We start from the raw sequence: 13053 nt of genomic DNA, 5'->3' as shown, positions 1-13053 counted from the left end.
TTTTTGGGATTCAACTGCGTTAAGTAAGTCATTCAAACGTATGACCATTTCCATACGTTTGAATGACTTACTTAACGCAGTTGAATCCCAAAAATGATATCTAATATAATGCACTGCGTAAATCCCCCATACAAAAAAAAAAAACAATATAATTTTTAATTTATAAAAATAATAAATTTTAAAAATTCTATAGGTCATTTTCGGAAGTTTAGTAATTGAGATAAGCCATCGTCATTATAACAAAGAAAATGAGTTAAAAATAAATAATAATAATTAAGTTTTTTAATATATGTAAATAATAAAACTTAAAACTTTTTTGGATTGGGGCGTAATTTTTATATCAAAGTTATTCGTTCAAAAACTTATAAATAATCTTATCTAATTAAAGAAAAAAATATAAATATTAATAAATTAAAAATTTTACAAGTAGTTTTATGGTTGAAACGGAACTTCGTGAATTCAGACGGGTTAAGCTCAAAATTTAAGTAGCATAGAGTATGGACAATGTTTTCAAGTGAATTGAATTTAGCAATCTTGACATTCAAAATTTCGATGGGCATATAAATTCTCGGGGTTAAAATTAGTTAAAATATTTTTTTAATTTATTTAAAAATGTTTTTGGCAATCATCATATTAAAATCGGCGGAAATAATTTTTATAAATTTATTATAAATCAAAAAACCTCAATTCAATAAATTTATAGTTATATATATTATTATGGGTATTAAAAAAAAAGAAAATTGTTGTATTGTCTTGAATCCATGTATTGGGTATTAGGTTTGGGCTTGTACGGTCTTTATTCCATGTTATTTGGGTGGGACAAAATGTCATGTGAGGTTGTTTTCAAGTGCCATAAAACTTTATATATCAGAAAATAAAGTGAAATTTTTTCAGAAAGTCACATTTAAAAACAATTCTGGAATCTTTTTCAAAAATCACATTTAACGATGAGTATGGAAAGTATCTTGGGGTTACCCTACCCAACATTATATCCTTTAATATATGTGTTAGCTTTTTAACTTGTGACCAACTTCATTCCATTCTTGTCTTTTCATAAATGTGGTTGGTCGATAACGGAAGTACAAGGAAATTTATTTATATATTTTAAATCAAAATGAGGTTGGAATAAATGGCTATGGGATAATTGTTAGCTTCATAAAAGAGAACAAAAAAAAATAAATGGCTATGGGATGATTGTGAGCTTCATAAAAGAGAACCAAAAAAAATACATTATCCAAATTCATTCCATTATTTTTATAAATGTGGTTTTTATTTAATTGAAGTATTTGGAAATTCATTTATTTATTTTTAAATTAAAGTTAGTGAGAATAAAAGTATGCGGGAGAATTGTTAGCTTCGTAATAGGTAGTATAGGGTTTTTTATTGTGTGTATGTGAGTAAGTAGAAGTTGTGAAGCATTTGAAATATTTAGAATTTTAATTAAAAATTAATATACTAAATTGTTTTAAAAAATAATACTCTTGATCGGGATGAGGAAACGTGGCGATGATAAAGGCAGGAGCATTTATCATAAGGACATAAAAGTTGGAGGTGATCGTAGGGATCAAGTTACCTTCCCAACAAATGAAATGAGTATTTGGTCAGATCAAGGTTCAAGTGGCAGAGGTGGGAAAGGTGGTATGCAGTTGATTAGGAGAAATGGCGGTGGTAATGGGAGGGAGAAAAGGACGGCGACGAAGCATAATATGAAGGTGGTGGGGGGTAAGGGAAAGGATAATGCGGACAGAGTGAAGGAGGAACGGATCGAGGAACAGGGCGGAAACATTACCAGGGTGAGCGAGCTTGGGAGAAGATAGAAGAGAGAATGGCTCGACAAGGTCGAAGGCGTGGTCGCGGAGGCAGAGGTCATTCGAAGCAAAGCATCCAGGGTGACAGAACTGTGGAAGAACCAAGGGACCAGCGCAGAGGAAGGCGGTCAGCCCAGACTGCGGCCCAAGAGGCAGCGCGCGCTTATCAAGAAGACACTGACGAAGATATTCGTCGTCTAATCCAAAACCTGGAATCTAGAGTCATGGAAGAACAGTCGAGTTCGGAAACGGAAGAGTGAGCTGCTATGGTTAGTGACCCAGGTTACAAAAGGGGCAGACAGACTCTCTATCAACGGTCTCTACACATTTATTGGATTCTGAAGAGCCTTTTGGCTAAGGCACTGGAACAAGTTGCTAAAGAAATGGCTGACATCGCCAATGGACTGCCAAACCTTCAGAAGGAAATGAAAAATTTCCAAGTCATTATGATAAACCAGAACAATAAGCTGGAGGAGATGTCCCAGACTTTATCCAGGATGGCTGGCCTGCTCCCAAGCCAGGAAGATCATGCGAATCTCCCTATGGAAACTGACAAGGAGAATGGAACCAGAAAGGCCTGATGTTGTGGACGAGATGCTGGAGGTTTTTTGTTTCTCTACCTGTATAGTCTTATGTTAAATAGAAGCTTAATAGGTAATTTTAGTTGCTTGGTTTATATAGCCAGTATGGACAAAATTATCAAATTTTGGTTTTGGAATGCCTATAGTAAACTTCGATGGCCAACAGACCTGGTTTCCCCTCGGGGTAGGTTGAGGCCGCCACAACAGTGTATCTGGTCTATATTTTCAGTTTGAATAGAATGAATGGAACTACCTTACTTACAAAAAAAAAAAATAATGGTTAAAAGTTAGTGTGTGTCTATATATATATATATATATATATTAGAATTTATTGGTTTGTATAAGTTTAAAAATTTTATTGATCAGACAAAAAAAATATCATTTGTTATTATGATTTTTTTCTAGCATAGTTTGTTTTATGCTAGTTATATTAAGGTAGAGATGAATAGTGATGGGTCTTTAAATTAGACATAAATTAAGGTCTATCTAACTTTTCTTTTGCACATGAATGCTATATTAAACTTTTTCTTTTACAGTTAATATTTTTTTTTAGTTTTAATATGTTCTTAAGAAGTTTTAGAGATAATTGCATATTATGTGCCTAATATTATTTATTTTTGCTAAATATTGAGAGAATATGGAGTAAATTTTGAATGAGATAATATAGGGACTTTCTCCTTACTACAGGATGGACCAAGATTGGATAATAAATGAACAAGATATTATGAAATTATTGTACAAATTCTAGAGCTCTAGTGATTGAGAAAATGTAGGAATGTGCACCTTGGCAATTTAATGCAGATTTCTAGTGTCGGAAACCAGATCCATTTTTTGATGGATTTTAGAAGTGAAAGTTGTATCATTTCAAAGAAAATGCTTAATCATCTATTTGTATAAGTACCAATTCGAATTTGCCTTTAGGGGCATGTATTTTTTAGACTTCTTGTGAAGAAAACTTGTTTCTTAGCAACTTCACTTTCATTTCTAGCAAGGATGTACTTAGTTTTATTCAAATAATGAAGTTTAGTGTTATTTTTAGCCTCTAAAGCTTGGTTTCCTCCATAGGACTCTGAGTTTCGTTGGCCTTGGCCATCCCAGGAGCCTCAGAGCCCTTTTGTACAATTTCTTTATTTCTTTTGAATGTCTTTTTCACTTGCATCTCTTAGTTCTGCATTTATTATTCATGTTTCTTTTGTTGTAGGTTACATTGGTTAAATGATTGAAATGAGTTGTTTTGCAGGTTATTTACAAATTCAAAAACATGATGCATCCTTATAACAGCTTTGAAAAGTCATATTCATCATTGAGCTACTTGGATTAGTCTACTCGTTCACAAATCTAGAATTTCTGGAGATTTCTTGTAGCAAAATAGTAGTTATTTTTCTGTTATTTTTTAAAACGTGTTAATGAGCTTCATTTGACTTGATTCCACTTGTATTGGATCATAAAAACATTCAAGTTAATAAAAAAATTTACCCCATAGCATTTTCACTTGATTAGGTTAGGTTTTTGGTAGGTTAACTAGCTCACTAGTTCTTGAATTTCCAGCTTTCAGAGTAGTAATTTTCTGTTATTTTTTAGCACGTGTTAACAGGGGTATTTTGGAGTGGTTCCACATGGAATGGAGTCCTAAGACATCCTACTTAATAACAAAAAAATTCCCATCCCATTTGCATTTGATTTACTTGAGAATTCGACAAGTTATCTCGCTCTTGTAGCAAAACAAGGCCTCCTGTAGTTCTCTTGTAGCATGTGTAAACTTAACCATATCTGTTCCAAAAGCTTGGTTTTTTTCCCTTAGGTTTGAATAATGACCTCTAGGCTTTGAACCATGATTGATTCAGACCAAAAGACCTCTTAAGCCTTGCTTCTTCTCCATTGTAATTCACCTCTGCAGTTATGGTTAGTGGACATATTCATGACTTGAATAGCATAATGATGGTTTTCATGATTACTTTATGGAGCACCTTACGAACTTTGTTGACAAAATCTATCTTGAATGCAATGATTGAAGAATGATTTCATTTTGTTATGGGTTCCATTTTCAACATGGTTATTTCTATTGCATAGACTATGCTTCCTTTTGATGTACCATTTACACTTTGCAAATAGGTTAATGTTTACATTTCTGCAGATAGGAAGAACATTTACATTCATGCAAAGTAGAATAGCATTTCCTTTTTGCAAAAGTAATTAGGATTTTCTCTCTACAAAAGTAATTAGGTTTCCTCTCTACAAAACTAAGTAGGCACATATTATGTGCCTAATATTATTTATTTTTGCATAATACTAAGAGAATATGGAGTAAATTTTGAATGAGATAATATAGGGAGTTGCTCCCTACTATAGGATGGACCAATGTTGGATAATAAATGAACAAGATATTATGAAATTATTACACAAATTATGGAGCTCAAGTGATTGAGAAAATCTGTGAATGTGCTCCCTGTCATTTAATGCAGATTTCTAGTGTTGGGAACCAGAGCCACTTTTTTATCGATTTTGGAAGGGAAAGTTGTCTCCTTTCAAGGAGAATGTTTCCTCATCTATTTGTGTAAGTACAAATTCAAATTTGCCTCTAGGGGCATGTATTTCTTAGTCTTCTTATGGAGAAAACTTGTTTTTTAGCAACTTCACTTTCATTTCTAGCAGGGATGTACTTGGATTTATTCAAATAATGAAATTGGGTGTTATTTTTAGCCTCTAAAGCTTGGTTTCCTCCATAGGACTCTGAGTTTCATTAGGTTTGGTCATCCCAAGAACCTCAGATCCCTCTTGTACAATTTATTTATTTCTTTTTAATGTCTTTTTCACTTGCATCTCTTATTTCTGCATTTATTATTCATGCTTTTTTTGTTCTAGGTTACAATGGTTAAATGATTGAAGTGAGTTGTTTTGCAGGTTATTTACAAATTCACAAACATGATGCATCCTTAGAATAGCTTTGAAAAGCCATATTCATCATTGAGCTACTTGGATTGGTCTACTAATTCACAAAACTAGAATTTCTGGAAATACCTTGCAGTAAAATAATAGTAATTTTCTATTATTTTTTAGAATGTGTTAATGAGCTTCATTTGAGTTGATTCCACTTGTATTAGGTCATAAAAACATTCAAGTTAATAACAAAATTTACCCCATAGCATTTTCACTTGATTAGGTTAGCTTTTCGGTAGGTTAACTAGCTCACTAGTTCTTGAATTTCCATTTCTCATAGTAGTAATTTTTTGCTATTTTTGAGCATGTGTTAGCAGGAGTATTTTGGAGTGATTCCACTTGGAATGGAGTCCTAAGACATCCTACTTAATAACAAAAAAATTCTCATCCCATTTGCATTTGATTTAATTGGGCATTCGGCACGTTATCTCACTCCTATAGCAAAACAAGACCTCCTTTAGCACTCTTGTAGCACGTGTAAACTTAACCAAATCTACTCCAAAAACTTGGTTTTTGTCCCTTAGGCTTGAATAATGACCTCTAGGCTTTGAACCATGATTGATTCATACCAAAAGACCTCTTAAGTCTTGTCCCTTCTCCATTGTAATTCACCTCTGCGGTTATGGTTAGTGGACATATTCATGACTTGAAGAGCATAATGATGATTTTCATGATTACTTTATGGAACACCTTATGAACTTTGTTAACAAAATCTATCTTGAATGCAGTGATTGAAGAATGATTTTAGTTTTCTATGGGTTCCATTTGCATTTTTTATTGCATAGACTATGCTTCCTTTTGATGTACCATTTACACTCTGCAAATAGGTTAATGTTTACATTTGTGTAAATAGGATTAACATTTACATTCATGCAAAGTAGAATAATATTTCCTTTTTGCAAAAGTAACTAGGATTTCCTCTCTACAAAAATAATTAGGTTTCCTTTCTGTAAATAGAGTAGCATTTCCATTTATGCAATTAGTTGAGGGTTGGATTTCATGGCATTCACTTCATTCCATCAATTCAATGAAAGAATGACACATTGCATGTTGCACATATAGGGTCGACACCTTAAGTTTGTACGAACGACAGGTTGATAATTTAAGTCGATAGCTTTGGGAGTTGCAGCATTCTTGTTGTGATACTAAGGCTCATCAAATGGTACAAAGAATAGCAAAGTAAACGTAAAGGGACAGAAGGCACAACTAGAGAGGAGAATCACCTGAATTGGGGTTGATCCTCAAGGTGACATTTCTTTTTCGAAACCTTCACCCAACCTTTTAAAGGCGGTTTTATGAAAGCGATCTACAAATTATCATTACGTGTTCAAGGAGATTCCTTGTCAAATTCCGAAGAAGCCGACTCATGAGCTCGTTTCAATATACTCAGAGAAGCATTATTATTCAATATTTTTGTGTTTGTTGAAGGAGCATGGTCCACACTACGAATCACTGGAGATGTTTGAGGCCTTGAGTCTTGGTCCTTATCCCCTGGATGGACTCCATCTTCAGCTTCTTCATCGTCCTTCTTTGGCACAAAGGTCTTGCCCTCCATAAGAAGAGGGTTACAAGGCTTCCAACTTTTAGATATGGAATTATGGATGTTCCACTTCTACTAAGAATTAAAAATCGACAAGAATTATGTAAGTGGCATGTTTGATGACAGAAGCAACGATGAAAAGCAATATTCTCATAGTCTAGAGCTCGAGTCCAGTGAAAATCACCAGTTTTTAAATTGATTTGGTCGGATATCCTTTTACTAATATCGATTTCAACACAAATTATATCATAGGTGTATACATCAAGCTACCCACGAGAGACGGCAATAGTAAGATAACGGCCCAGAGAGTCTTCAATGCCCTAAAAGATTGTGTAGTGCCACAGGTGAGCTGGCAGATTAGGAAGCCTAACCCATATTAGCATCTTGGTAATGATAGTTGTGGAAGGGTCAAAATTTGGGAACCAAGGTGTTAAAAACAATCCAACATTTCCCCAAAACCAAGGCCCTTTAGATAAAAGCTTTATGATAATCTTCAAATTCCTCCAATAACAAAATGAAGAGGCCTCTTGAGCAAAAAATAATCTTGTAGTTCTTAGTCCATACTAAATGGATCCATTGGTAGAGATCGGTTGTGCAGGGCCCAAAGCCATTAAAACGACAGATTAGGGCTACCTCTGAATACACGTAGTGAAGATCCTCCAGATCTAAGTGAGATATATATAGGGAGGGAACTTCCTCATATTTTTCTACCAAAAACGACCTCTGAGTTGTCTAAGCTTGATCTGCCTTGGGGGGGCCAAGCATGGATGACATCTTTGTAAGAAAAAGTATGAGAAGAGGAAGACTTGCCTCCAATCCCCCCATAGATAAAGAACCATAAATACAGTGGCATATTTAACAATGTTGTAAAATGACAGAGGAGTAGCATCATCTAGTTGTTTACCTTGAAAAAGCAGGTGTAAATAAAGCTTGAGGTCGTGAACCATCTGAGGAGCAAACCCTAATGAGCAGTAACTGCTCATAAGAGAGTCAAACAAAGATCTAATAGCAAGTTGAGGAATTTGGCACACGTACCACATACCCCTTAAACTCAAACGCAATGACAATCTAAATTGCCATGAGTGTTTCTGAAATTTTTTTATCATACACAAAATGTTAGAATTTTAATTCATTTTTAAAAATTGATTTCCTATATATATCACATTTTTGCTAAATGCCCTCATACAAATGAAATGAATATTTTTTCTAAATAAGTTTTTGTTAATAAAGGGACTGTCTTCAAATCTCCTCACGAAAAAACAAAAACAAAACATCTAAATTATAAAAATAATAATAATAAATTTCTGATATTTAAAAGAATAAAAATAAAATCATTAACTTTGAATTAATAAAAATAAAATGCCCATATTTAACAAACCAACCCCACCCACAGAAACATAAATAAATAACGAACAAAATACATTATTTTACTGTAAACCATAATCAATGAACTAATATCTGGGTGGTTCATGCCACACGAGCTGTATAAAAAGGAAAGATGAGGAGAGTGAGAATCACTCGGTCACCTCCCCAAACATGTTGTGGATCCACGTGAAAATGTAGAAGCACGTGTTGACTTTCAAACTTTTCTAGAATTTACCAAACATGTTGTGGGTCCACGTGAAAATCTAGAAGTGGATGTTGATTGTCAAACTTTTCTAGAATTTCTACCGCAGAAGCATCTTGTTCTCACTGCTTTTTGACTCGTGGATAATAATTTATCTTTTCCCTGTGGTTTACAAAGAATACCGAATAATACTTTCAAATCGGTTTATTTTCTCGTTTGTGAGGACAATAATTTTTAATTAAATATATTGAACATGGTGAAGTTTACAAAATATACCCGAAAAACAGAGGTTAATCGCGTAATATCTTATTATTTACTTTTTATTCATTTTTCACGTGTTAACGAGGCAGTTGTCTATAACGCGACTTTTTGAAAGCTTTTCCGGCGGGTTTTTCCAGTCGAAATCCGGCAGGAATTTATTGGAATTGCAAGTTTGATAGCTAGTTTCTGCACAATGAAAGCGTCCCAGGGGTTTTCCAGGGTGCTGAATCCAAATATGCAGTTAAAAAATCATTTTAACTGCAACAAATCAAGATTTAGCCTCAATTTCTTCCACCGGATTCCGTCACCGGAATCTCCAAAAAGTCGCATTATAGACAACTCCGTTAATGAGAGTCTCTTTCATTGAATATTTATTATGTTAAGTGAGGTTGGTAAAGGTGAAAAGTAAAATTGAAATTACCAAAATAAACTATGTGATGTTATCTTTTATTTTTAGGTGGTAATTATGATTTTTTTAAATGTATGGGTCAAAGCATGTTATGTGAAATATTACGAGGTTTTTGGTTTGATTCTTTAATTAGCTCGCTCTAATGCATTTAGTGATAGAAAGATGAAATCAATCCCTTCTCACATGATTTTCATTACATCCTAGTTACCATTCTACTAGTTGCAAAAAAGAAAATTATGATTTCTTGAAAAAGTTATGTAAGATCAAGGTAACATTACAAAAAATTCTTGGCTTTTAAGTGGGCTTCCTCCCCTTCAAATATCTAGGGGCCACCTTAATAAAACCATGTTCATCAAAATATTTTTGGGGAGGATCTTTTAATTAAGCTCAAGGATAAATTGAGTAGTTAGACTTTTAGATTTTTAACTCGTGTTAGCAAAATTACTATCATCAAGTCTATTCTCCAATCTATGCTACTATATCTCTTTTAGGTTGTAGCATCCCCCTCAAAGATCATTAAGATTATTTGATCCCTCCAAAGAACCTTATTATGGGGTTGTCCCAACAAAGAAAGGAAATGGTCGCTTATGGCTTGGGATATTATAGGCTTACCCAAGTGAATGAGTGGGTTAGGCATTAAAGATCCTTTGATTATAAGCAAAGCTCTGGTAGCTAGGACTTGGTGGTGTTGGACAACAAACAAAGATGATCTCGAGAGTACAATATGGAAAGTCGAATATTGAGATCGAATCTCGGGAGATGGACTCATTCACATGGAAGGTATGTGTAGGTTCATCGATATAGATTTTTTTTTTCCTTTTTAATTTTAAGGTCACAACCAAGTTAGACACCACATTGGTGTATGAGACCCCTTGTTTGCCGGACAAGGGACCCGTCTCTGTGGAGTGATTTGATTGCTAAAGTCTACGAAGGTATACATACTCTACCCCCCTCTAGATTTGAACTTATGAACTCTTACAAGGAAGCATATATTCTTTACCATTAGGCAACTCAAGTTGTACTAAAACAACTTTAGTCCAAAACCGAAGTTTTTAGGAGATATGATCGAGGGCTTCTAGTTGTTCTCGGAAAATGCCTAGTAACAAGAACCTAGACTAAGTTTCCAATCCAATTCTTCAACAAGCTAGAAACAAACTCTAAGTTTTAGGATGGAACAAGGTCAATCGGTATTAGCAAGAAATGAATTACTCAGGCCTAGCTCATACTTGGTATGGAAATCACGGAACAAATGGCCAACAATACTTATGCATAAGGAAAATAACACCTAGAATTTTGTCTAAAGAGAGAAAATCATCTTCCAAAAGGGCAAAGACATCCTTCAATGGGGATATCATGTGAATGACAATTTTCAAGTTGCACTGGCATATGAATGGGAAGCAAAACATGCCACTAAGAAATCAGGAATCACCTAGTAGAAAGTTTAGAATGCTTAACCTAACCCAAAGTTTCATCCTTCTTATGATTTTGGCTAAGAGAAAAATGCTAAAGTGGGACAAAGTAGTTAAAAGAGGCTTTTAAGGTCGATAGTATGATGATAATAGAGAGAACATTCAACACACATTGAAGAACTAGAAACAAACTCCTTATAACAAACAAGTTCTAAATAAATCCTAACATGTTGTTATATAGGATTCCTACTATGGACAGTTTACAAGGAATGCAATTCTAAATTTCTCAAACAACATCATCATAAATACTTGATTTAATATTCAAGTAAATGTGCAACTATCAACTCTTCTCCATGGCTAAAGGATGTTAAACACCTCTGAGGAAAGGAGAAAAATACAACATCATCATAAATACTTGATTTAATATTCAAGTAAATGTGCAACTATCAACTCTTCTCCATGGCTAAAGGATGTTAAACACCTCTGAGGAAAGGAGAAACGTATTTTTCAAGATTGATAGTTTATACAAATTTTGCATTTTTTTTACGAGTGATATCTCAATGTAAGGACCCCCTCCCCTAAACTGTGTGCTAAACCCCCAAGGGGTTTGCTAAGTTGAATTTTGATAATATTGCTAAGGGAAACATGAGGCTAGCTAAGGAAAGGGGGCCTTCAGGAATGACAAAAGCACAATCCTCTTCCTATTATTATAATAACTTTAAAATTAAATAATAATAATAAAAAATTTTACTTTCATTCTAAAACAAAACCATTAAAAAACAATTAAAATAAAATAATGAAAGAAAACGAAAACGAAAAAACAAAAAGCTGAAGAACTGCGCGCACACGACAGCGGAAATTCGAGAACTTCGCCGAGAAACTAAGACTAAGAAAATACAAAATCTGAAAATCGTGACATAGCAAAATAGCATCGTAAAAGATTAAAATAGAATTCAGGCTTTCGGGTCGAGCCTTTCTTATCTATTTTGAATTTTTAGTTGGAAAAAAAATTAAGAACAAAATATATATCAAAAAAGGAGCGGAGGAGCTAACCTGCTCTTTGCTGATAAGTTCCTGAAGCCGAGCCTTCAACGTAGGGCCTCGACGTCCTCCGCTCTTGGAATTAACAAATACAATAACGGCAGCTTCCGGCGCAGTGCTGGTGCCGTCCCAGTGATGCCGATCTTCATTGTAAACAAATTCTTTGTTCCTCACAGCTTCCACCATGGCAATTCTCAGATATTCTGGGATGATTAATCTTTTCCTCAAGTCTTCCTGGTCGATCCTGAGGCCGGCCAATCCACAGGCCTTGAAAGAATCGATCATGGAGGATCGGGCCGCAATGCGCTTGGTTTCGGGGTAGCTTTCATCGTCTTCCAGGTAGCTGATTTCCGATTTGCAGGATTCGACCCCGTTACCTCTCTGTTGTTGCTCTCCTACCGAATCCGTCATGGCTTTCGATTGCAGAAACAAACCCTAATGGATGCTCTGCGGTTTCGAACTTGGGACGTCTGCAAGATGAGGAAAGTTTTAGAGTGAGCAGGGAGATGGGGCTGATTATGATATTAACCGCAGCTTGAAATCATATTCTAACGCCTACTGTCCCAAACGCAATGATGCATATAATTATTAAATAATAATAATTATTAGTTTTTTTTATGGCATGGGGCTTTTCATTAGGATTAATAATAAAGTATAAATAGTAATAAATATTAAAAGTTTTATATGTGGTTTTGGGCTTCATCATTACTAGTTAAGAGGAGCCAAGTTCAAACTTTAATGAGCATAGTATATTGATTAGATTTATTGTGTACAGTGTATGTGAAAAAGTATTTGTATTTAAAAAAATATTTTTTATTAATAATATAATATAATTTAAATAAATAATTAATAAAAAAATGTTTTAAATTTATATAAAAATACATACTTTCCAAAGTTTTAAAATATTTAATAGCGGAAAGATTTGAGAAAAAGTTACGAATTCCATGTCGTCTTATTTGCATTGAGAGTAGCACAAAGTGAGGTAATCACGGGTTGCATTCGTTTACACTACTCTTTTTTCTTTTTATTTAAATTTGGGTGTTAAGTTTGGGTTGCTCCCACCTTTATTCCATGTTATTTAGGTGGGGCAAATTCCATGTGATCGGCTATGTACGTGAAAGAAAATAATAAAAGTCATAAACTTTGGCTGCCCTACCTAACATGGATGAGTTTTCTACATGGAACCAACTTTTTCTTATGTAGATTTTTTTTTAATCAAAATAAAATAAGAATAAAAATTAAAGTTTATTATAAATATGTAATTTTTTAGATTTGGAATATATTTAAAAAAAAAAAATTGTTTGGTTAAAAGTAGGTTTTTTTCAGATTTAAGGAAATAGGTTAACAGTCTAAGACCCAGAAGTACTTGGTTTTCTTTGAATAAGGGTGATGAGTCAAGAGCCCCCTTATTGACGCCTCTTTATGGACCACCATCAAGTTATTCCAAGTGGCTTGGTTTTCCTTGAATAAGGGTGATGAGTCAAGAGCCCCCTTATGGAC

At 34.1% G+C, this 13053-nt stretch overlaps 1 protein-coding gene across 1 annotated transcript in view; it reads right to left on the bottom strand.

Annotated features, from left to right (window-relative positions):
• Positions 1-12100, bottom strand: part of LOC149244313 (diacylglycerol kinase 3-like) — a 266156-nt gene extending 254056 nt beyond the window's left edge. The window contains exon 1 of the mRNA XM_089374800.1: positions 11566-12100. Within this exon, the coding sequence (XP_089230926.1) occupies positions 11566-11964 (399 nt within the window). The 5' untranslated portion in view covers positions 11965-12100. The remainder of the gene's footprint in view (positions 1-11565) is intronic.
• Between the last annotated feature and the right edge of the window lie 953 nt (positions 12101-13053).

This window comes from Pinus tabuliformis, chromosome 8 (assembly GCF_031772625.1).
Source record: "Pinus tabuliformis cultivar Carrire ecotype Pingquan chromosome 8, CPIR1, whole genome shotgun sequence".
Taxonomy (NCBI): Eukaryota; Viridiplantae; Streptophyta; class Pinopsida; order Pinales; family Pinaceae; genus Pinus; species Pinus tabuliformis.
The sequence above is the reverse complement of the archived record's forward strand: the minus strand, read 5'-3'. Positions and strand labels throughout refer to the sequence as shown.